The following is a 22,826-nucleotide window of genomic DNA, read 5'->3' as shown; positions in this document are numbered from 1 at the left end:
TCTACAGATGTTCCTTGTCCAGCTGCTCAATTATAGGGACTGAGACAAAACCTTATCCGAAGTCAGGAAGAACCCTTCTCTACCTTTTGAGAACACCATGGTTCACCTGTATCCGCAGTGCTCCGCTGAACTGCAACGCAAAACCTTCACTGAAGTACGTTGCAAGCTGCGGGAGAAAAGTATTCCATACAACATGATCTACTCCAGTGGCCCATAATGGCACGCTTTGTTTCTTTGATGCGGATGCCTGGCTACTCACTCTCAGGTAACGCCATCTTTTTGTGATGTAAGTGGCTCTAAAGCTGTTGCCCACTCCTCAGCCTCTCCAGATTACTGTTCGTTGGGAAGTGGAGAACTAGTTATCATATTTTCCTATACATTTTTTCTATTACTATGGCTTGTTTGTGGTCCAGGAGACACATGGCAAGGCTGCAGTGGATGATAACAATTGCACCACTTCCTCATTCGTGCACATGGGAACCAGGAATCCTTATACTCCCTCTTACTTAAAAGCTCCCCTCCCTATGCTTTGTGCCTTGTTCTCCTGATGCTGGAACTACATTTTGTTGTGGGAGCTGCCTCTTTTTCTTTGGCAAGCTGGCAGATCACTAGTTAATACTCTACTCCCCCTTACACACTTTGTCTGCTGGAAGTTGAATTTTCCATGGACATCGCCATCGAGTGGACGTTTTCCATTTTCAAGTTTCAGGAATTAAACTGTGTTAGCCTACAATGATTATAGTTTGGCTGCATGGTAGGGTATGTTTACTCCAGTTCCTCCTTATGAACTCTCTGATCTTTTTACTGTGTTAATTATTGCCTGTATTGCAAGGTGAAATATTGCTCCTTTGTGCTACTCTTTTCTAGAATGGTTTACTCTTCCTAGGTTCATGTCATTTGTGTTTCCCCTTTCCCTACCCCTATTTATACTCCTCACTACCTTTCCTTTCTGGGTCTCCCCTCTTTTCTCTTTTTTATGGTATGCATATTAAGGTAATCTCTTTGAATGTAAGAGGACTTAACAACAAGTTTAAGTGTTCCCTGATGTTTAAATATTTAACAGCCCATAAACCACATATTGTATTTTTACCCATTTGATGGGCAATAAGATACTGACCCTTTGTAGAGCCTGTGTAAAACAGGTGTTCCATGCCACATACTCATGCCATGCTGGAGGGGTCGCTATCTTGGTAAACACGTCCCTGCACTGTACCGTGGAACAGGTAATGACAGATCACGGGGGAAGATACATTTTCCTATACTGAAAATGCAGTCGATGTTGTGGGCTTTTATAAATGTATATCTCCCTCCACCTGTTGACATTAAACTCCTATGTACCATATTTGAGAAATTGGCACCCTTTGGAATTGTATACATTGAACTGGGTGGAGACTTTAATGCCATCTTGGATGCTTCCCTGGATACCACCAATCCCGCTAGGGGTGCTGACAGAGATTTGTCTGCTTGGGCTGACACTTTTCATCTCACTGAGATCTGGAGATAGAAGTACCCAATGGATAAGTTCTGTTTTCATCTGTCTGCTACTCATAGGTCTGGGTCTAGAATTGATTATTTATTTGGTACCACACCTGTCTTGGCCTGGGTGGGCTCGGTCTCCTACCTTCCAGCAGGTATCTCAGGGTCACTCCCCTCTAGCCTTGGTTCTGGGGGTGGGGGGTGGAGGGACCCTGGTTGCTGGAGGCTGGCACCGCGCTGGATTCAGAACCCCATGGTACAAGAGGTTGTGTCTCCAAATCTTTCCAGTATCTCTGCCATGGTGCGGGAGGTTTTTAAGGCCACATCTCGTTGAGAATTTATTTCTGCCATTAAAGCAGGGATCATATTTCTCTCACCAGTTAGTTGGAGGGAGTCAAGGCAGAGGTGGACGCTGCCTATGCGATGTGACGCCCACGGCCAACACTTAGTCTCACTGGGAACAAGTTGGACAGGAGCTACAGGTTCACTTTACTTCCCTGACTCACTCAGACTTAGAGCATTTTGCTGGTAGGCTATTTGAGTCAGGGGATAAAAATATGAAACTTCTGGCAAACCTAGTAGCGGACCCATGCTACCAAACAGTGGTTCCAGAACTGCTTACGTCAACAGGCCTTAGTACCACGGTCCCATCAGAGATCCTACTGGAATTTAATAACTACTTTAGTTCCTTATATGGTGACTCAGGAGTAGCCCCAGACCATACCTTCAACAAGCTATTAACTTCTTTTTCCCTACCTAAACTTATGCAGGAGGAGGTAGAGGAGTTAAATGCTCCAATCTCTCCTCTAGAGATTGAAACTGCAATTTTTTCCTTTCCCAACAACAAATCCCCAGGCCCAGATGGCTTCCCTAGGGAGTGGTACAAAGAATACACCTCCCTCATTGCACCTAAATTACAACAGTTGTTCTCGGCCTGTCTGAAATCAGGGGGCCTGCCCTGTCCATGTGTCAGGCTCACATTGTCCTGATTCCTAAGCCAGGCAAAAATCCACGTCATTGTGCCTCCTACAGGCTTATATCCCCAATAAATTGTGATCTTAAAATATTAAGTAAAGTGCTGGCAGCCCGGCTTATGAAGGTTCTTCCTTCTCTAATTAATATTGATCAAGCCGGGTTTATACCAGGTAAGACAACTGACATAAACTTGAGAAGGGTGCTTAACTACCTGCAGCTCCCCTCAGAGGAATGTACCACCAGAGTACTGGTAGCCCTTGAGAAGGCCTTTGATACGGTCTGCTGGTGGTACATGGGTGAGGTACTGAATCACTTCGCTTTAGGCCCGGTATTCCAAAAATGGTTTAGGTTGCTTTCCAAATCCCCTGTTGTGTGGATCAGACTGGCAGGGGTGCTTTCCCCTCCCTTTCAGATTCAACGTTGGACAAGGCAGGGGTGCCCGCTCTCCCTGCGCTGTTTGCACTTGCATGGAACCGCTTGCCGAGGCAATACGCCAGTCTGACAAAGTGTTGGGTATATGTGTTGGGAATATCACTGAAAAATTAGCTTTGTATGCAGATGATCTAACATATTTTTGCAGGACCAGGGCCCATCGTTGCAGGAGACTTTGGCTATACTCTGCACCTTTGCCACCTACTCTGGGCCCCGCACTAATTGTGACAAATTGCTCATTTTGCCTATAGACCTTGGTGCCCAAAATGCAGTGGAACCATCCCTAACCCTACAGTGGACCATTTCCCTGAAATATTTAGGCATTTTTATCTGAGGTGAGAGACTATTGTCGACTAAATTTCAAACCAGCAGTGCAGACCATCAGGCAGAGGCTAAGGGTCTGGGACAATCTCCCCTTAACCACACTTGGGCGTATAAATCTAGTAAAAATGAAAATACTGCGTATACTACTCTATGCCTTGCGTCATTCTCCAATCTGGATCCTGAAAAAATGTTTCTGCCATCTTCATTCTTTAATAAGTTAATTTGTTTGGAGATCTTGCCCCCTGAGATTCAGTAGAAACATACTCTGTCGGCCTTGGATGCAAGATGGCCTGGAGTGTCCATATTTCTATAAGTATTTTCTGACGTCCTTACTCACCCATGTGTGTAATTGGGTCAGTACTGATGACACCAATGCATTAGTGATCCTGTAAGCCACTTACCTTGGCTCTTATGAAACCCTTAGGAACCTGCCGTGTTGTGGCCCTTGAGTCCCATTTCATTGCCTCACTTTCTCCATGAAGGCTGTACTTAAGGATTGAAAACTTGTCCTTACGGCCCCTCCGGCCTCCTGGTCTCCGTACACTCCCCTATGGTTCAATCCGCAGCTCTCTGAATTCTTAACTATCCCAGACCCCTCTCTTTGGGCTTCCAGGGGGATTAAATACCTGGAAGATATTTGTGTCAGGGGCAAACTCATCACTTTGACAAATTAAAACAGTTCCATGATCTCCCAAATTCTATGTTTTTCCGATTCCTGCAGCTCCACCATGCCTACTCCTCGCAATTTGGGCTTCACCCACTCCACTTACTTCCAGATGACTTGGAGACCCTATTATGTGCTGATGATTTAGTCAGGCTCTGTCCATTGTCTATAGAGCTCTAATGCCCTCCGTCCATACTGATCTCAAATCTCTTCGACAGAGGTGTCGGTGTCAGGGCAGGGCTGTGGAACGGACAGGTAGGCCTAGTGGCAGGGTAACGCACTGGCTGACGACAACCACCACCAACAGACTGAAGTCCCTCAGGGCGCGGAGTCTAAGTCCCAGGCTGCCCTTCACCAGGGCCCCTGATGGTGGGGATGGACTTGACGCAACCAGGGACCAGGTCGCGGCCCCCGAGACACCCCAGCTGCGGTAATGGCCGCCGCCAATGGCGTGTAGTTGGTGAGAATGACAATAGCGTAGTCAGACAAGCCGGGTCAATAACAACGGGACAAAACAGTACAGAACAGTAGACAGAGAATCACAGGTCACGGGCCGGGTTCAGCAACAGAAGGTCAGATCAAAGGGAAACGCAGAGAATGGTCTTAGTCACAAGCCGAGTCAGAATACCAGAAGAGTCACGAGCGTATACACAGAGCTGTAGCAAGACAAAGACACAAGACACAAGTGCAAAGAGCATGTGCAGATCCCAGGCTTATATGTACTCAGCCACACCCCTCTGGGGGATGGACCTCAGAGACCTGAAGGCATAAAAGATTCCCATCATGCTCAGCAGAAATCCAAGATGGATGCTAGCACATGGAGTAACATAACCTCTGGGAAAAGGTAGGACCTTGACAGTCGGGCAGAGATGCTGGAGCTGAATGGGGAGGACTGGGAGGACATTTAGGAATACCCCTTTACTCATTTGGTAGCTACGAGGGATAAGCTAATTAAATTCAAAATACTTCATATGGCTTATTTCACTCCACAATGCCTCCATAGAATTTACCCTACTGTGGAGCCGAATTGCTGGAGATGTGGAGACACCCCTGTGGGCTTTTTCCAAAGTTTTTGGTCCTGTCCTGTCCTGTCCTGTCTGTGGTCTCCACTACACATCCCCCTCCTGCTTGGCCCAATCCCCTATTCTTTTTTTTTGGGGGGGGGGGGGGGTTAGGCTCCAATATAGTTAGTGGTTATTAAGTACCTGATCAATCTAATGTCCTTGCTAATGCTTCCAAATTCTGTATCTGATTGTTCCAGTTCCTACTGGTATACTCCTGTTCTTGTCACTGAGGATTGTTCGGGTGATGGAATGAGGGTGTTAATGTAGTTGTGTTGTTTTTTTGAGCTGGGGAATGCCTCATGGCTATGTTTGTAACCTCTTTTAATTAAAAAAACATAAAAACCAACCCCTGCCCCTCAGGAGAGCTGTCAAACCTAAGCTATGAGGCTGAGTTAAGGACTTCAGTTTGTGTTGGTTGGAGATTCATGTCCAGTACTCTAAACTACCACCATGTTACAAAAGATTGTTAGTAATGACTTCTAAAACATATGCAAGAAGCTATTGCTGTTTTAAAATAGACTGGGAGACTGTTATCTTGTTTTAACATACTAAAAGCCAAGCTCTATGGCTGGATCCCATTTGGATACATTTCTTCACATTTCCTTTTAACTTTACAGGAAAGACAGACAGTGAAGGTAAATCAGCTCCCTGTCTATTTGATGGGTGTCAGACATAAAAGGAAGTGAGGGAGAAATACTTTCAGTAAGGCATAGGCTACAATAAAATCACATTTTCTAGTAGATCAACAATGAATCTCTGGCAGCATTTTGTTGTTGCCCCTGTTCCCATAAGGATGACTGTTAGACAGAAATGGAAGACAAGCAACTATGAAAACAAAGATGGTGTTTACGTCCCAGACTTTTTCAGACCTTTGCATTGCATTAACACTTGCATCTTAATTTGTGTAAAATGGGCTGCCAATACACAACAATGATCCAAAAAGTCCACATGACCATTTTGCTTATGAACATCATGTGCATTTTGATGCACTGATGTGCCTTTACATTGATCACTGCTGCATAGTGCCTTGAAGGGTCATTAACAAAGAATAGCACTGCACTGCGGTATTCACATTACCGTGCTTTGTAGTTATGCATGTTTTACAGTGCATTATCACAATGCACAAGTTTGAATGGGCCCTTAAAATCTTACATACAAATCTCTCACCAGGAGACAATTTTTGGCTGGAGTTGTGCATAAACATGATCTTTATATTTACATCAAAAACTAAATCTGAATCCCAAAATTGCACAAAACACTTATTCAGCCAACTAACCTGATGATTCATCTATCTTGTCCTATCCACTCAATATTGGGGGTAACCTGTGGGTACCTGATTTCCAACAGGATGCTAGTACAGGTGTCTACTGCTTTAACTATTTATTCTAACTTGTGTTATTCATATTTTCTTTTTCCTCTAGAAACAATACACAGCAGATTGGGATGAAGATAAAACAATGTATTTTCCTTACTCTGATAGTCCAGAACTGAGAAGAGTTGCTCAGGCACAGAAAGCTCTAAGCGATGTAAGTTTAGCCAAAAAATATTGCATAACATTAATATGTTTCAATAATTGTGATATAGTAGACCTTCTAAAAATTGTAAACAAAAATGTCAGGCTTTTATTTTTTCCTATTATCCCATTGGGGTGATTTTCCTCACTTCCTGACCCTGTGAGGTCTGTACAGGGGACAGGAAGACACAGAAATCAATAGAAACATCAAACATTCTAACTTTTCCTCATGCTGCTTAAAATGTGTTTTCTGTGTCCCCATTAGAAAAGGTTTCCATCACTTCCTGTTATACCAGAAAGTGAAGGAAAATCTCCCCAAAAGGGATACCAACAGCAATAAAAGTATGACAAAGGTTCCAGTCTTTCCCTGATCTATCCAAAACAAAACAAAACAAGTGTTAGATGGAACTGAGTTTTAACAAATGTCTGTCATCAACCACCTTTTGCATATCATTAATTTTAAATTGTCTTCCAAACAGATCAATTATAAGAAAGGACATGATGAACAGAAGCTGAAGTTCACACAGCTGGCTGATCGACCTGACATAGAAATGGCCAAGAAAGTGACACAACAGCTAAGTGATGTAAGTTTTGCCTATATATCCTTCTGCCACTTTTGGGCATTATTTTTTATTCCACCTCTTTCATGCTCCTTCTTTCTACCTTTCCTTGCCTCCATTCTTCCTCTTTTTCTTCCATCCCACCCTTCCTTTTATTTTCATTGGGCTATTTTCTGAAACCCCGTAACACGTGTTTTCTACCACAGATCAAATATCGTGAGGATTATCAGAAAAAAGTGAAAGGCAAATGGAGCCAGACCCCGTGTTACGAAATTGCAGTCGCCAGAATGAATGCAGATAATCTGAGTGCTGTGAGTATATCAAAGACAATGTATATAAATAGTGCAGCGCTTATAAATAATAGGTAAAAAGAAAAGAACAATAAGTCCTTAATAGATCAAATATTAAATATAAAAAATTATATAAAATTTAAATTAAAGGATATGGAACAGTCCAGCAAATATATTGGTGAATATGAGAAAACAAGGTGACTTAGATATCCGTGTGATAGTGGTAATGGAATGCGCACTCACCGGACGCGCATATTAAATGCGCCTTATATACAATTATCCTGATGCTTGGTAATGGGTGGTCCTCCCTCTGTGGGGTCCCGGGTAGGTGGTCCTCTTTCGCAAAAAAGGGGGGTCCTCCTGTGTAATCCTGGTGGGTGCTGTCTCTCCTGGTGGCCTGGATAGTGGGTGGTATTCCGTCCTCAAAGCAGATCTGCGGGCTAGATCACTCCCCCAGGGGGCAACAAGAACACTCCCATAGTGTAGTATGTTATAAAGGCTTTATTAAAAATGCATCAGGGTAAACATAGAATAAGTAAAGTTGCAGACAGTAATCTGAAAAGAGAAACTGACCAGCTGGTATGCTAAGATGGCCACCGGAGCTCCACGTTGCTCTGGCGGCGTGACGTCACAGCGTGGTGTGGCGTGACGTCATGCCACCGGAGCAACGTGGAGCTCCGGCGGCCATCTTAGCATACCAGCTGGTCAGTTTCTCTTTTCAGACTACTGTCTGCAACGTTACTTATTCTATGTTTACCCTGATGCATTTTTAATAAAGCCTTTATAACATACTACACTATGGGAGTGTTCTTGTTGCCCCCTGGGGGAGTGCTCTAGCCCGCAGACCTGCTTTGAGGACGGAATACCACCCACTATCCAAGCCACCAGGAGGGACAGCACCCACCAGGATTACACAGGAGGACCCCCTTTTTTGCGAAAGAGGACCACCTACCTGGGACCCCACAGAGGGAGGACCAACCATTAACAAGCATCAGGATAATTGTATATAAGGCGCATTTAATATGCGCGTCCGGTGAGTGTGCATTTCATTACCACTATCACACAGCTATCCAAGTCACCTTGTTTTCTAATATTCACCAATATATTTGCTGGATTGTTCCATATCCTTTAATTTAAATTTTATATAATTTTTTATATTTAATATTTGATCTATTAAGGACTTATTGTTCTTTTCTTTTTACCTATTATTTATAAGCGCTGCACTATTTATATACATTTTCTTCTTTATAGGTCATTGGTACCTTTTTTCCGTGCATAGCAGCTTGTTGACTCCTACTAAGGCGCTTATACTACTTTTTATACAATATCAAAGACAATGCTGCAGAAGATGGTAACCTCATGCTTGCCAACCTCTGTAGAGCTTCCAGCATGCCCTCCTGGATATCGTTTTCAGCTCTTATAAAGCCATAATCAAATGTCAGCTCCTGAATCAATTCTAACTAATTTCCTTCTTTCAACAGAGAAAGTATCAAGAAGACTTTGAAAATGCTAAAGACCAAATCTACTTCATGCAGACAGAAACCCCAGAATATAAGACTAACAAGAAGGCAAGACTGAACGCTAGCACGGTATGTGAAAGCCACTGTAATAAAGATATATGTTACATTAATGTTTATTTCTCAGCAGTTTGCTTGGGGTTTGGGTAATACCTTTAGTAGCCAAATTAAGGTATTAAATATGTAAGCTTTTGGAATGTCTTAGATCCCCTCTATAGGTTTTTTATGTATAAAGCCCGAGGAAAGGGATATAAGGCACCTCAAAAGCTTTCACCTTTAATTTAAGCTAGCCAATAAAGGGTATCACTTAAACTTCAAACTTTCTGTATTAACCAATGGCTAACACAGTACAATACTATTGTTTTCTCAACAGTCTTTAATCCATTTTTTTACAGGTGAAATACAAAGAAAATTATGAAAAGGCCAAGGGACCCACAGCTTACCATACTCTTCCTGCCACAGAAAATCCCTTACTGCGGCAACTCAGAAATGCTGGCAATGCCCTGAGTGATGTAAGTTATAGGCCCACAGAAACACCATGCACCTTTGGCCAAATAGCACAAAACCCTACAGACACACTTCAAAATCACATGGAGAGCCTTCCCATAAGAGTGGAGGCATTTATAGCCGCAAAGGGTGGGGGTGAACTCCACAATAATGATAATAGTTTTGAAATTAGATGTCCAACAATATCGTATATGACAGTAATTGTCAGGTGTCCACAACATTTTGGCCATATAGTGTATATGAAGACCTCGAAGAGAGATTTATTCTCCCTGTATTTCCTGTATCAAGTCACTAGGATTTGGACCTGAGGGGATGGCACGTATTTGTCTGTATATGGTGGGTGAAACTGGTTGAGGAGCTCTCACAACTCACAACTTGTAACATGTTGCAATCTTAATTCCTGCTTTTTATTTCTTCTTTCCTTCTCAGATATTGTACAAGAAATCTTATGAAAAAGCCAGAGGAACCAGTATTAATTACTGTGACACCCCCAAGTTTCAGCTTGATAATGTCCTGAGGAACTTCAGTGATGTGAGTATTGTCCACAGTTTCTGATGAACCGTAGTCTAAGAAATAATGATTGGAGTTCTTGGAAATGATATCACTAACTGGGAACATGGGATGCTTCAGGATCTTATTTTGGCTTCAAAATAAGTAGAATAGAAGAGTAAAGAGGAGAGTGCCTGGGGGGGGGGGGGGGGGGGGAGACACATTACATGAGATTTAGCTGGCTTATAAATATGAGATGGTGGTCAGGAAATGTTATTTATATGATCAGACATTAATTTGAACACATATCTTCTGGGCATTCTTAGCTTTGTTCTCTGCGGACACTTCTGTTGCTGATCATGTTTTGGTAAGTCCACCCTAATTGGTCAGTTCTTGCTTCAAGATGAGTCCAATATAGTGTAGTCTTTAGAGGTCACAGAATGGTCAACAGAAATAAAACTGTTTTATGTACAAGGTACTTGGTTTCCTCATGCTCTAACAAAATTATTTTTCTGACAGGGCTGGGACTAGGGGTGGGCGGGAAGTGCGGCTGCCCTGGGTGGGGTTGTATCGGATGAGGTGGGGGGCGCTACGTGGAGTCTTCCTGCCATTTCACAGTGACAGAATTATTGACAACAGCAGTACTGCTACCGTCAGCATTGAGCTGGGAGAAGGTTTGCTCTGTGCTCTCTCTCCTCTAGGTTCTTGGGACAGTCAGATGAGGACATTGCAGTGTTTGCTTACCTGCCCCATCTCCTCCCAGCAAAGAATGTGGGTAGGTGGCGGGTAAGCAAACCCTGCTCAGTCCTGATCTGACAGCCAGAATCATCTCTGGTGCGGGTCCCCGCAGCCCCTATCTCATACCCCCCCCTCCACCATTGCCTGTTAAAACTGTGCAAAGCAGCTTCCCCTAGGCTCTGCCTCAACTGTGAGGTGTCAATTTGAGGAGGAGCCGGGGAGGGAGAACATCCCACATACATCTGCGCTGTATCTGAGGCCTGTGGGGGGGGGGGGGGGGTCTGTACTGGGGACACAACTGGAATGGGGTGGAGGGAGGAGAAAGTAGCATATACTTGTGCTGAGGATGAGAACATTTGTGCTAGCAGGGGGAGGGGGAAGTGAATTAGTGATAGGAGGAGGGGTTGGGGGGGGGGGTATATGCTAGGATTGGCGGATTTGTGCAGGAAAAGGGGGAAACTTTGTGCTAGGAGGCAGGATTGGAAGAGGATTTATACTAGGAGGAGAATTTTGGGTGGCGGTTAAGATTCGTTCTAAGAGGGGAAATTTGAGGGAAGGAAGAGAACTTGTGCTGGAGGGTGATTTGTAGAGGATCTGCTAGGAGGTGTGATATGGAGGTATTTGTGCTGGAAGGATGAATTTTGGGGTGGCAGAGGGTAAGATTTTTGGGGAGAGGATTTTTTGCTGTGGGGAGAATTGGGGGATTGGGGGGGGGATTTGTGTCAGGAAGGGGGATTTGAGGGAGATGATGTGCTAGGTTGGGGGGATTAGTGGTGAAAAAGGGGAATTTGGGGGGTGGCAGGAGTAATATTTGTTCTAGGAGGGGAAATTTGTGTGTGGGGGGGGGGGGGAATTTGTGCTGGGGGTGATCTGGGTGGGGGGGATTGGTGGGGATTTTTGTTCAGAGGGACAATTTGAGGGGTCAAGGGTCAAGGATTTGTGCTAGGAGGGGGAGATTTGTGAAGGGAGAGGCAAAGATTTATGCTGGGTTGGACATTGCATTGGGGGAAGGGGATTTGTAATGGGACAAGGGAGAATTTTGGTTTGGTGAGAATTTTGTATTTTAAGGGAGTTTATGCTTATGGAGTAAGCATGCAGATTAGTGCTTAATGTTTTTGGGGGGAGGGATTTTTGCTAACACAATGCTCATACTTTTTAGGGGGGGCATTTGGAATCTTTTCCCTGGGAGCTAGATGGCACTGTTGTCTGATATAACATAGTGTAAAGAAGACATCTCATTTACAAACACTTCATACAGATTTTGCTGTGGGCTTACTAGTGCTCAGTGTATGATATCCTGATACTTTAGGGAGAGGATAATAGACCACATCCTGCAAAATGTCTTAGCTCACAATATGACTTCATTTTATCTGAGCTGTTGAGGTGGACAAGCTCCTCTGCATTCATTATTATAAACATTGTTGGGATTTGAAGGACATTTATCATTAAATGATCATTAAAAATAAAATATAACGTTCGGAGCCAGGGAACAATTCTCATAAGGTTGCAGCGTACGCCAGTGACTTGATGTTATATTTGTAACGCTCCCGGAAACCTCTCTGCCTATTCTATTGCAAGAACTTCTGCACTCTGCATCTCTCTTGAATCATACGATTAACGTAGGGAAGTCCAAAGCAATGAATATAAATATCCCAACATACAAATTTAGAGCTATTCAAGCAAATATTTCATTCAGAGTGGGCATCCATTACATTTTGGTACCTGCATGTTAACACTATACATCCATTACAGACATTTTTAAAGAAAACTTCCCACCACTAGTAGCAGTGATTTGTTCAGTCCTAAATCTTTGGCATTCTCAATCCTTTACTTGGTTTGGAAAAACATTTTAAAAAATATTCTTTATAGGCTTCTGTACCTTCTACAAACCCCCACAGTCCACATTCCCAGGGCCTTTCTTTGCTTCGTCAAGACAGAGCTCATTACCTTCCTTTGGTCCTATGGGCTAGGAGGCTCTCTTATCGAATACTGTCTATTCCTAAGATGTGGGATGAAATGGGGTTTCCTGACCCCTTTAAATACCACCAGGCAGTGCATGTGAGCAGAGTCATTGACTGCATTAAACACAGTGCCTTTAAACGTTGTGTGGGCCTGGAGAATAACATGGTTTCCCTTCCCATACCAACACTATCCTGGCAATTTTCACTCCTGTCTGCTGTTAAAGCACTTCCAATAATAAGTACTACTCTGGTGGTATTATTGAATGCAAGGTGTCTCTTGCCTTCTCCCTCAGGCCTATCTGGAATGTCTCCGGTTACTGGTTCTACTGGATTTGCTCCTAGCCTTTCAGATCCACATTTCAGACCATTCTTAACCTCAAACCAATTCCAACTTCAGAATTTTTTGGAGGGCACTAGATGGAAATCTATTACAGATATCCAATCCATGGTAACCACTCACTGTTATTTTGGCAGGCATTCCAAATTAAACATTTTCTCTCTTCCATCATAACGTTATTGTTGGTCAGCATCTTCTTTTTGAAAATGATTGCTCTGACTCCATCCTTCACCCTCACACCAGACGGTGCACTTGTGGTTTACCGTGATTACAGCAGCACCTGAACATGCGGTTCTACAATTTTGTCATTATAGCAGAGCTTTTTGAAATCGCAGGCAGAATTACGACGATTCTGCCTGCAATTCAAAACTCCCATGTGTGAATGCATCCTTAATGATTCTCTAATTTCTAATGCACTCCAACTGGCCTTTAGTCCATCACATATCTTGCAATACCTATTGCTCAATAAATCCCCAGATATCTCTGCTCTCACTCTCTAGGAAGTGGTGATTAGAGGGCACTGTATACTGAACTGAAGGCTACATTCACACATGGCTGTTTTGAATCATGGGCAGATTCTGCCTGCAATTTCAAAAAGCTCTGCTAAAATGACAAATCGTGGAACCACCTGGTGCGATTCTGCTGCAATTCTCACATGATAAAATGCTCTGCAATCGCCGAACCACATAGAGACCAACAGAGTGTTCTAAAATCATAGTAAATCTGTAATTTCCAGAGATTCAAAATTCTCATGTGTGAATGTAGCCTTAAGCTGCTTCAGCTAGAACTGGAATTTCAAGACAAAACTCAAATGTTTATTCAGGTCCCCTCTGAACATAACAGATTAGCTTTGGGGGAAGCAAGGAGATACCTAAATTTACTTCTCTCTGACTGTGCCAAAATGTCCCTTTGGAGAATGAAACATGTTTATTATTTTACGACCAATAAACAGGACACATTGCTAGACACTAAACTATCCTGAATTGTCATTTAAACCTTATCATCTCCAAACGGGTACACAATCTTTCATCAGTAAACCAGCTAATTATGCAACTTTTTAAATACCATCAATTTTTCACCTCCATGTCTTCACAGCTGTGAAGCAGATGATACCACAGGCATGGTTGTCTGATACGTTACCAACATCCAAAGTTACCTCCCACATGCAATGGGCCTAAGTCAATGAAAAACACATGGCCAAATTGCAAGGAACCATGGAAAATTTCAGAGTTTGGGATCCCTGGGTTTCTCTTTTTCTCCCGAGGGACTTTGACCGTCACCTTCTTGAACTCTAAATTTTGGATTGATCTTGGTAGGGGTCTCCAGGCTGGGTGGTGTTACCCCTTGACCACCTCTCTCCCTCCTCTCCTTCTCCTTCCCTTCCCTCCACCTCCACTTTGTCCATTTTCTTCTTTTTCTCCATTCCTTTTTCTTTCTATTTCCACAATACAGAGTGCTCATTGGCATAATTTTTACTGGGGCCAGGTCCTTACTCAGGATCCTTGTGATAACACTACCTATATGGTCTGTTACTATTTTCTACTTACCTGTCTGTTGTTGCTCTTTATATGGATGTTTATAAGGCTGACACTTTGCACTGTATTATCTGTTTATGCATGTTTCAGTGATCAGAGATGTAAACCTATACAATATGTTTTCAAAGTTCTTAACTGAAGTGCCTTGTTGTATTTGTATCTTTTTATTAAAAGCAATAAAAATACTGAGCAAGAAAATTACTGCTCTGATGATGGAAGGATTCAATAAAAGTTTTAATTTAAAAAAATAATAATTTATATATACATATATATATATATATATATGGCAGCACAGTGGCTAAATGGTTAGCACTTCCACCTGGCAGTACTAGGGTCGTTGGTTCGAATCCCAACCACGGCACCACCTGCCTGGAGTTTGCATGTTCTCCCTGTGCCTGTGTGGGTTTTCTCCGGGTACTCCGGTTTCCTCCCACACTCCAAAGACATGCTGGTAGGTTAATTGGATCCTGTCTAATTTGGCCCATGTATGGTATGGTGTAAGTTAGGGACCTTAGATTGTACACCCCTTGAGGGTTAGGGACTGATGTGAATGTACAATATACATGTGTAAAGCGTTGTGTAAATTGACGGCGCTATATAAGTACCTGAAATAAATAAATATCACACTAGTATGTACAGTACAAAGACAACATGTTCGGGCTGGTAAGTAATCCAAGAAAAAACAACTTTATTACTACTAAGATTAAATTTTTTTAGTTTTTTTTCGTAGTTTGGTAACTTAACCAGGAACAAACCACACAGCTGATTAGTGATTTGCTGCAACTCCTATTTATTAAAGTCTCTAAATAAACAACTTTCTCAATAGCAATCAGCCAGATTCAAATGTTTATTCTCAATTTTCGAGAAAAAGTTTGTGTCTGATTGGTAATTGAATCTTGGGGTAAAACAGACTAATCACAATGGCTTTAAATAATTGAGGTCAGGTTCATAGGTGGTGAGGAAGAGAGCATGTTATAAGTGAATTTTCATTCATCTTACATGAGGTGAAATGAAAGACAGTAAAAATTATCTGAAAATCTTTGCAAAGAGAAAGGACACCCAATCACGTGCAAAGAAAAGGAAAAAAAAAAAACCTTGATTTTTGCTTGCACATAATTGGATGATTGACGTTAATACAACATCACCTCATTTACATAGCTAAGTTACTTTCTCTTTGCAAATTTTCACTTAGTTTAGTGAATATAGTTAATTTTTTCTGAATTCGATCATCGATCATATGCATTAAAAAATCCTGTTTTATATTTCTTCTTGCACATGATTGCGTATGTATAAAAAAAAATCATACTCTACTCTGTAGTAAATCAAAGTATTATTCACAATAAATGTCATTTATAATTACTTGTGTTAATGATTTTATCTCTGTTTCAAATTTGTTTCATCCTGCAGCTTAAATACAAAGATCACTATCAAAAGAATGTTCAGGGACATTATATTGGCAGCTACGAGAACCCGTATATGCTTCACTGCGCCAAAGTCAATACTTTAATAAGCGATGTAAGTAAACTCTACCTGTACTTGTCAATGTATTTTAGTGCATCATGACACAAATCCTAAAATATAACTATTTTAATGTTCCTTTTAGAAAAATTATAAAGCGGATTATGAAGAGGACAAAACCAATTGTTACTTCCCACAGACTGTTACGCCAGAATATGAAGCTACTAAGAAACTTGGTCAATGTAGAGATGTAAGTATGCAGTTATTGGGAAAGGCTGCAGAGTTAAACCTCCTAATTTCTCAAGCTTTTCAGGAACACTTAGTGGAATCTCTAGGCTGATTTTCTGGGTCTGAACACCTTTTCTGCTCATTATGAGGAGTCCCATTCTCCGTCTTGGATTTTTAAAATTAATTTTATACTATGGAGTATATACAAAGTGGGTGGAAACACTTGAGGATTGATGGATCAAAAATATTCCAAGCGTATGTCTCACAAAAAATGTACTTTTAGCATGAGGCATGGCACCACAATTTAAAGCTGATCTCCATGTTTCACTGGACGTTAAAGTGTTACTAAACCCACAACAGTAAAATCAGTCTATATATGCAGTTAAGCATGCTTGATATATTCACTGTAGAACCTAAAGGGTTAATCTTCCCCATTGAGTAAAAAGGATGTTTGATCATGTCTTCTCTGATCCTCTCCTTCTTCTACTGTCCCCAGTCCATCTACTGATACAACAGAGACTTGGTGGCAAGCTGCACATACTCAGTTTGGTGTCTATTGCTAGAGAGTTTTTTTTTGGGGGGAGTGTATGTGATCAGCACAGGGACAATCAGCACTGTCCAGACAGAGGGTCAGGGTTCCTGCAGCCTCATAGGACAATAAAGGGAGAATGAAAACTCCTCATGCAAGCTTTAACCAGTACTCTGCTGGACACTGATAGAAGTCATAGGACTGCTCTAATTGCTAATGAGAAAAGGTATTTAGCAGTTTATATTTGCTAAAATAATTTCATTTCCTTGTTCTGTGTACTGTGAGAGACCAGATATAGTGAATGCAGGATCCTGGGTTTAGTAACACTTTAAATAGTTTAACAGTTGCAGTGACTGTGTGCGCTGTATAAACTGTATGTAGCCTTAGCTAAGAGCTGTGTTCGGACAGCTGAACTGAAACTTCCTGTCCCACTCCAGGAACAAAATCGAGTCAGGCTGAGCTTCTCAACCATTTACAGGAAAGTTTGTATTATATGAATTAATTCAAAGCTTCCTCTGATTGGCTAAAGCAGAGGGGCAGGCAGATGATGTCATGAACCCTGCCTTGGCCAATGAGAGGAAGCTTTGTATTGCAATTTGGTAGCCATGCAACACATTGATACATGTTGCCCATTTGCTTTATGAAATTTCCAGTTAGGGAGTTTAATTTATCAGTGTGTTCTTAGAGTTGACTGTAAGAGAAAAATGGAGATTTGCTGTTTTATAGGGAGCATTTAGAAATAGTAATTATAAAAAACAGTGCACTCCCTGTTAATTGAGGATGGCTAGGTACTCAGGTACTAGGTGCTAGTCTCAGGAGCTTTGGAATGAGATTTGGTGATTTCACTATTGTGCTGCTCAATGTTCTTTCTTCTTGCTGGAGGCTTTGACATAAGGAAGCAAAGTCATACCTCTACCAAAGGTGTACAGAGCAAGGCATGGTAAACCAATAATGGGGAAAAGGTCAGCTACTGGGAGACCACAGGCAATACAGATGACTGGTCATTCGCCCTTTGCCTGCCTTTTTTGCACTACTTTTTTGGATGCTCAGTTCCTGTTTAAGACTAGATACTGTGAATTTCTATTAAACTGTAAATATTTCCCCCCTAATTGTTTCAAGTAAATGCAAAAACCTAAGACTCATCAATAGAAGAGATTTAAATTAGTATTTATTGTGGGATTAACCCTTTTCTGATGATCATTTCACTTGCATCAAAGCTAGTCTAAGGGGACTATAGGCAAAATGTTAATTCTATTCTACTAAACAATTATAAATACATTTTGTTTTATATTTAAATATTCTTTTATTGGGCAAGCAAATTAAACATTTACTCTGTAGTATGTATGTTTATTGAATGGACAGTTTTACAACATAGAGAACTTTAACTTTGAATTGCATATATTTCTGAAATCCTGTTTAAAGAATTTTCAGTATTGTGAATGACAGATTCTGTACTATTTTCTTTCAGTACGTCTATAAGAAACATCCGGACACAATTAAATTCACTCAAGTGGCAGATTCTCCAGTGCAGGTTCAAGCACAAATCAACACACAGCAGCTTAGCGATGTGAGTATTAGGCACAGCTTTTGTGTCATTGCATCCAAATACTCATTACGCATGTTCTTGTTGCTTAAAAATACCCTATCACCAACCTAAAAAATTGCAAATAAAAGCACGGAAAAATCGAGAGTTTTAAATGCCTTGTTTTAGTGTTTTTCTTTTTCATAAATTATTTTTATGTGCCTTCGAACTTGCTAAAAATTTTACATCAGAGTATCTAATTACTACAGAGCATCTAATTGTTCTCAATGTTGGCCTAGGTTCTCTACCCCTCCTTTCACTCTAGTTAGGCAGCTCTTGCACTGAAGGGCCTCAACTGAAGCACTATCAGATAGTTTTATGACCATTCTCACTTCTGTGACTTATATCCTTCTCACACCCCTCCCTTTCCATAGCCCACTTCTCTACTCCTTATCTGATCAACTTTCTCACACTTATTCTCATGTGTGCACATGTGTTATTTTAATTTTTTTTAAAGAGTTTAATGTCTTTTTCTTAACATTTTGCTAAACTATTATGTAGCAGTACATCCTGGACTGAGAAGAAGGGGTAGACCCCCCAAAAGCTTTTCCTGAAAATGTAACTATTAGGTACCATGGACAGTACTCATCAGGGTGGTTGCAAATTTGTGGTTCAGTTCATTAAGGCCCCAACTAGAAATGATGAGGTGCTGGCTCTGTCAATCTCAAGCCTTACGGAGCTTATTACTAATGTTCATATAAAATTTAATCTGGGTAGCAGTGACCATAACATGATTTCATTTCATTTAATGTAAGCTGTAAACAACAAACACATACTGGAAAGATAAAAACACTTAGGATGCTCTCCAAGATTTATACTGGGAGAGATTGTTTTCATTAAAGAACACAGAACAGAAATGTCTATGCAAACACACTGGGAAATATATTACCATGGGCAATACGTTTAAAAGGCTAAATATTAAACCTATGTGGTCCATGTCCAATGTTAAAATTGCTATAAATAATATGAAAAGAGCATTTTAAAATATAGAGATGAAGGAACAGTATAATCATTTCAAAGTTACAAGGAATATAACAGAATATGTGAAAAGGTAATCAAGGCTGTGAAAATTTAAAATTAATGACAGATTGCAAAAGAGAGTAGGACAAACCCCAGAAAATTCTTCAAATATATTAACAGTTAAAAGGACAGGTCGGAGCATGTAGGATAATTTTGAGTTGGCTACTAAGGACATAGAGAAGGCAGGTTTATTAAATACCTTCTTCAGCTCTGTGCATACAAAGAGAAACGGGGAAGCTCAGGTCCTTAATGGGGATAATATAGACATAGTCCCAAATGATCAGCAATGGCTTACAATTGACATGGTCCAGAAACATTTAAACACAATAGAGGTAAATATAGAACCAGAAACAAATGACTTATACCCAAGGGTTCTCAGATAGTTGAGCTCTGTTATATATGGCATTGTTTCTATTTTATACACTCTTTAATGACTGGCATGGTACTACTGGATTGTCATAAGGCCAATGTGGGTGCCTATATTTAAAAAATGATCAAAGTCTTTACCAAGTAACTAGAGACCGGTTAGTTTAAATTTTACAATTGGGAAGATACTTGAGAATTTAATAAAAGAACAGTTTATGCTAGAAAATATTATTTTAAGCAATAGTCAGCAAGGTTGTCAAACAGATCTGGTTTCTTTATATGAGGAGGTAAGCAAAAACTTAGACAAGGGAGTGGCTGTGGATATAGTATACTTGGATTTGGCCAAAGCATTTGACACAGTTCCCCCATGAGGCTAATGTGTAAATGAAGGTCTATAGGCTTAGAAAATTCAGTTTGCAAATGGATAGAGAACTGGCTAAAAGACCATATTCAGAGAGTAGTGGTTAATGATTCATACTCTGACTGGTCTAAGGTTATTAGTGATGTACCCCAAGTTTTGGTGTTGGGACCCTTACTTTTTAACATATTTATAAATGATATAGGGTCTGAGATTAAAAGTACTATTTCAGTATTTGCAGATGACACCAAGCTGTGCAGTAGAATTATGTTCTTACAAGATGTCTCCAATTTACAAGCCGACCTCAATGCACTGTGTAATTGGGCAACTATGTGGGAAATGAGGTTTAATGTTAATAACTGTAAAGTTATGCACTTAGGGGGCTAAATACATGCATGTATCATACATACTAGGAGGGGAAAAGATGGGAAGTCAGTGGTGGATAGGGATCTGGGTGTTCTGGTAGATTATAGACTTAATAATAGCATGCAATGCCAAACTACTTTCTAAAGCGAGCAAAATACATTCTTGTATTTAAAGAGGTATAGACTGCAGAGAGAGTGAAAGACATACTTTTTTTTCCTCTGTACAAATCATTAGAAATACCTCATCTGGAATATGTAGTTTAGTTTTGGGACCAGTTCACAAAAAAGATATTGGAGAACCAGAAAAAGTGCAGAGAAGGGCAACCAAACTGATAGAGAGGCATGGAAGAGTTCAACTAATAACAGGGGATATGATCATCATTTATAAATACAAAAGTGGTCCATATAGTCATCTTTGTTTAGAGTTAGTTGTTTTCAGGTCATTACAGAGGACAAGGGGGCACGCCTTACGTCTGGAGGAAAAGAGATTTAAACTTTACATACGGAAAGGCTTCTTCGCAAGTAAGAGCTGTGAAAATGTGGAATAGACTCCCTCAAGAACTACTTATGGCCAGCTCAGTAGATTGTTTTAAAAAGGAGCTAGATACATATCTAAATGCAAACAATATAACTGGATATTAATTTTAAGAGGTAATAACACCAGGGAATATCTGATTGCCCCCTCAGGGATCGGGAAGGAATGGTGGGTATAAGGATAGTGTATATGGAGGTTTTCTGGCATCAATGGAACTGTATACATTAAACAAAGAGCAGTGATCCTGGAGATAGCACACATCTCATGGGTGTTAGCTATGTGGTACACAGTACATTTTGATGAAACATTTTGCCTGGAGTTTTGTTTTAAGCTAGTATGGCGAAGATTTATGTAGCTGGATCAAGTACTACCCTGACTTGAGCTGTTAGTCTTTTGAACTCAGAGGCAGATCATCTACAAGGCAACTTAGGAAGGAGCCTAGGGGTCCAGTGGATGCCCAGGGGGGCAGCTACAACTTTTAATTTCACAAGAGAGAATGCACTTGTAGGCAGTTGGTGTCTGATGGAGTAGACCATGCAAGTACAAGCAATGACTAAATGAGCATCTTTTTTTGTGCCTATTGCAATTCTTGACAATGTTGGTCGAACAGATGGAGGGGGATGGGGGGGGGGGGGCATTTGTTATCTTACATTGGACCCCATTCTGTCTTAATCTATCTATGACTGAACATTATATACTAATAAATCTGTAATTATTTTCTCTCTTTTTTATTAGCTAAATTATAAAGCAAAGCATGAAAAGGAAAAATTCAAGTGTTCTATTCCAGAAGATTCTCCTTTTATACTTCAATCTAGAGTGAACGCATATAACCTCAGTGATGTAAGTATTTGTCTTCTTACATAGGTCCTTCTGTAAACACTTGAAGGTTTAATTACTTGAATGTAATGTTGTGTTATCTATGAACTGTGTAAAAATGAGAAAGGATACAATCTGCAGTTAAAAAAATTAAAAAGACATTTTTAAGCAACTGGAAGCTGGTAGGATAGGTTCCAGATGATGTGTAAAGAGGAAAGGATCGCTGCTACTCCCAACCAGCACATGTGAATAATTGATAAAGAGCAACCTCAGCCTATATGTCTCCACCAAACCACACACCCTGAAACATCTCATCTGCCCACTGACCAAGCCTCAGTGGTCGGGGCAAAATGCATCAGGGTATGTGGCTTGGTGGCCACTCTTTATCATGTATTCACCTGGAATGGGCTACACTTACTAGCCCTCTGGATTGGTATTAGGATAAACCTGCGTCCCATGTTCTTGGACACGAGGATATGCTTTCACCTCTACTTTGAGCAGCGCCAAAGCAATCTAGCAGGTTCCTGATGATATTAGCACTATGCAGCCTATCATAGTCCTGCAAATTTAGGAGTCTGTCCTACTGGTCTCCAATATCCCAACTAAATATAATAAATATAATATAAATATAAACTGTGGCAAGCACTAGGTGGTCTAAACCAGCGTTTTTCAACCACTGTGCCGCGGCACACCAGTGTGCCGTGAGATATTGTCTGGTGTGCCGTGGGAAAAATTGCAATTTCATCCGTAACATAGACCTTTTAATCCGGCCCGCGGAGCGTGATACTGTCAGGATGATCTGTCCCCCTCGACGTATCTGCACATGTGCCGGAGATCGCCGATCGGCTGCTAATGCCTGAAACTGGCACATGCGCAGATACGTCGAGGGGGACAGATCCTCATAGGAGACAGATTTTCATGCTACACCGGAACGGCGCGGGAAGACGGCGAGAGGAACGCGCGGAGCAAAAGTAAGTGAATTGACACAGGGGGGGCTTGGGGACTTAATATGGGGGATGAATTAATATGGGGGATGAATTACTATGGGGGATGAATTACTATGGGGGATGAATTACTATATGGGGGATGAATTACTATGGGGGATGAATTACTATGGGGGATGAATTACTATATGGGGGATGAATTACTATGGGGGATGAATTACTATGGGGGATGAATTACTATAG

At 41.2% G+C, this 22,826-nt stretch overlaps 1 protein-coding gene across 27 annotated transcripts in view; it reads left to right on the top strand.

Annotated features, from left to right (window-relative positions):
- NEB (nebulin) overlaps window positions 1–22,826 on the top strand; it is a 257,274-nt gene that overhangs the window by 37,067 nt on the left and 197,381 nt on the right. For all 27 annotated transcript variants that reach the window (XM_089659448.1, XM_089659440.1, XM_089659316.1 and 24 more), the window contains 10 exons: window positions 6,357–6,461; window positions 6,928–7,032; window positions 7,215–7,319; window positions 8,780–8,887; window positions 9,211–9,327; window positions 9,752–9,853; window positions 15,790–15,897; window positions 15,986–16,090; window positions 18,066–18,164; window positions 21,559–21,663. In XM_089659448.1, coding sequence (XP_089515574.1) covers window positions 6,357–6,461; window positions 6,928–7,032; window positions 7,215–7,319; window positions 8,780–8,887; window positions 9,211–9,327; window positions 9,752–9,853; window positions 15,790–15,897; window positions 15,986–16,090; window positions 18,066–18,164; window positions 21,559–21,663 — 1,059 coding nt within the window. The remainder of the gene's footprint in view (window positions 1–6,356; window positions 6,462–6,927; window positions 7,033–7,214; window positions 7,320–8,779; window positions 8,888–9,210; window positions 9,328–9,751; window positions 9,854–15,789; window positions 15,898–15,985; window positions 16,091–18,065; window positions 18,165–21,558; window positions 21,664–22,826) is intronic.

Source organism: Staurois parvus, unplaced genomic scaffold, assembly GCF_062004578.1.
Source record: "Staurois parvus isolate SC_StPar_1 unplaced genomic scaffold, SC_StPar_1.0 ptg000031l, whole genome shotgun sequence".
NCBI classification, from domain to species: domain Eukaryota; kingdom Metazoa; phylum Chordata; class Amphibia; order Anura; family Ranidae; genus Staurois; species Staurois parvus.
The sequence above is the reverse complement of the archived record's forward strand: the minus strand, read 5'-3'. Positions and strand labels throughout refer to the sequence as shown.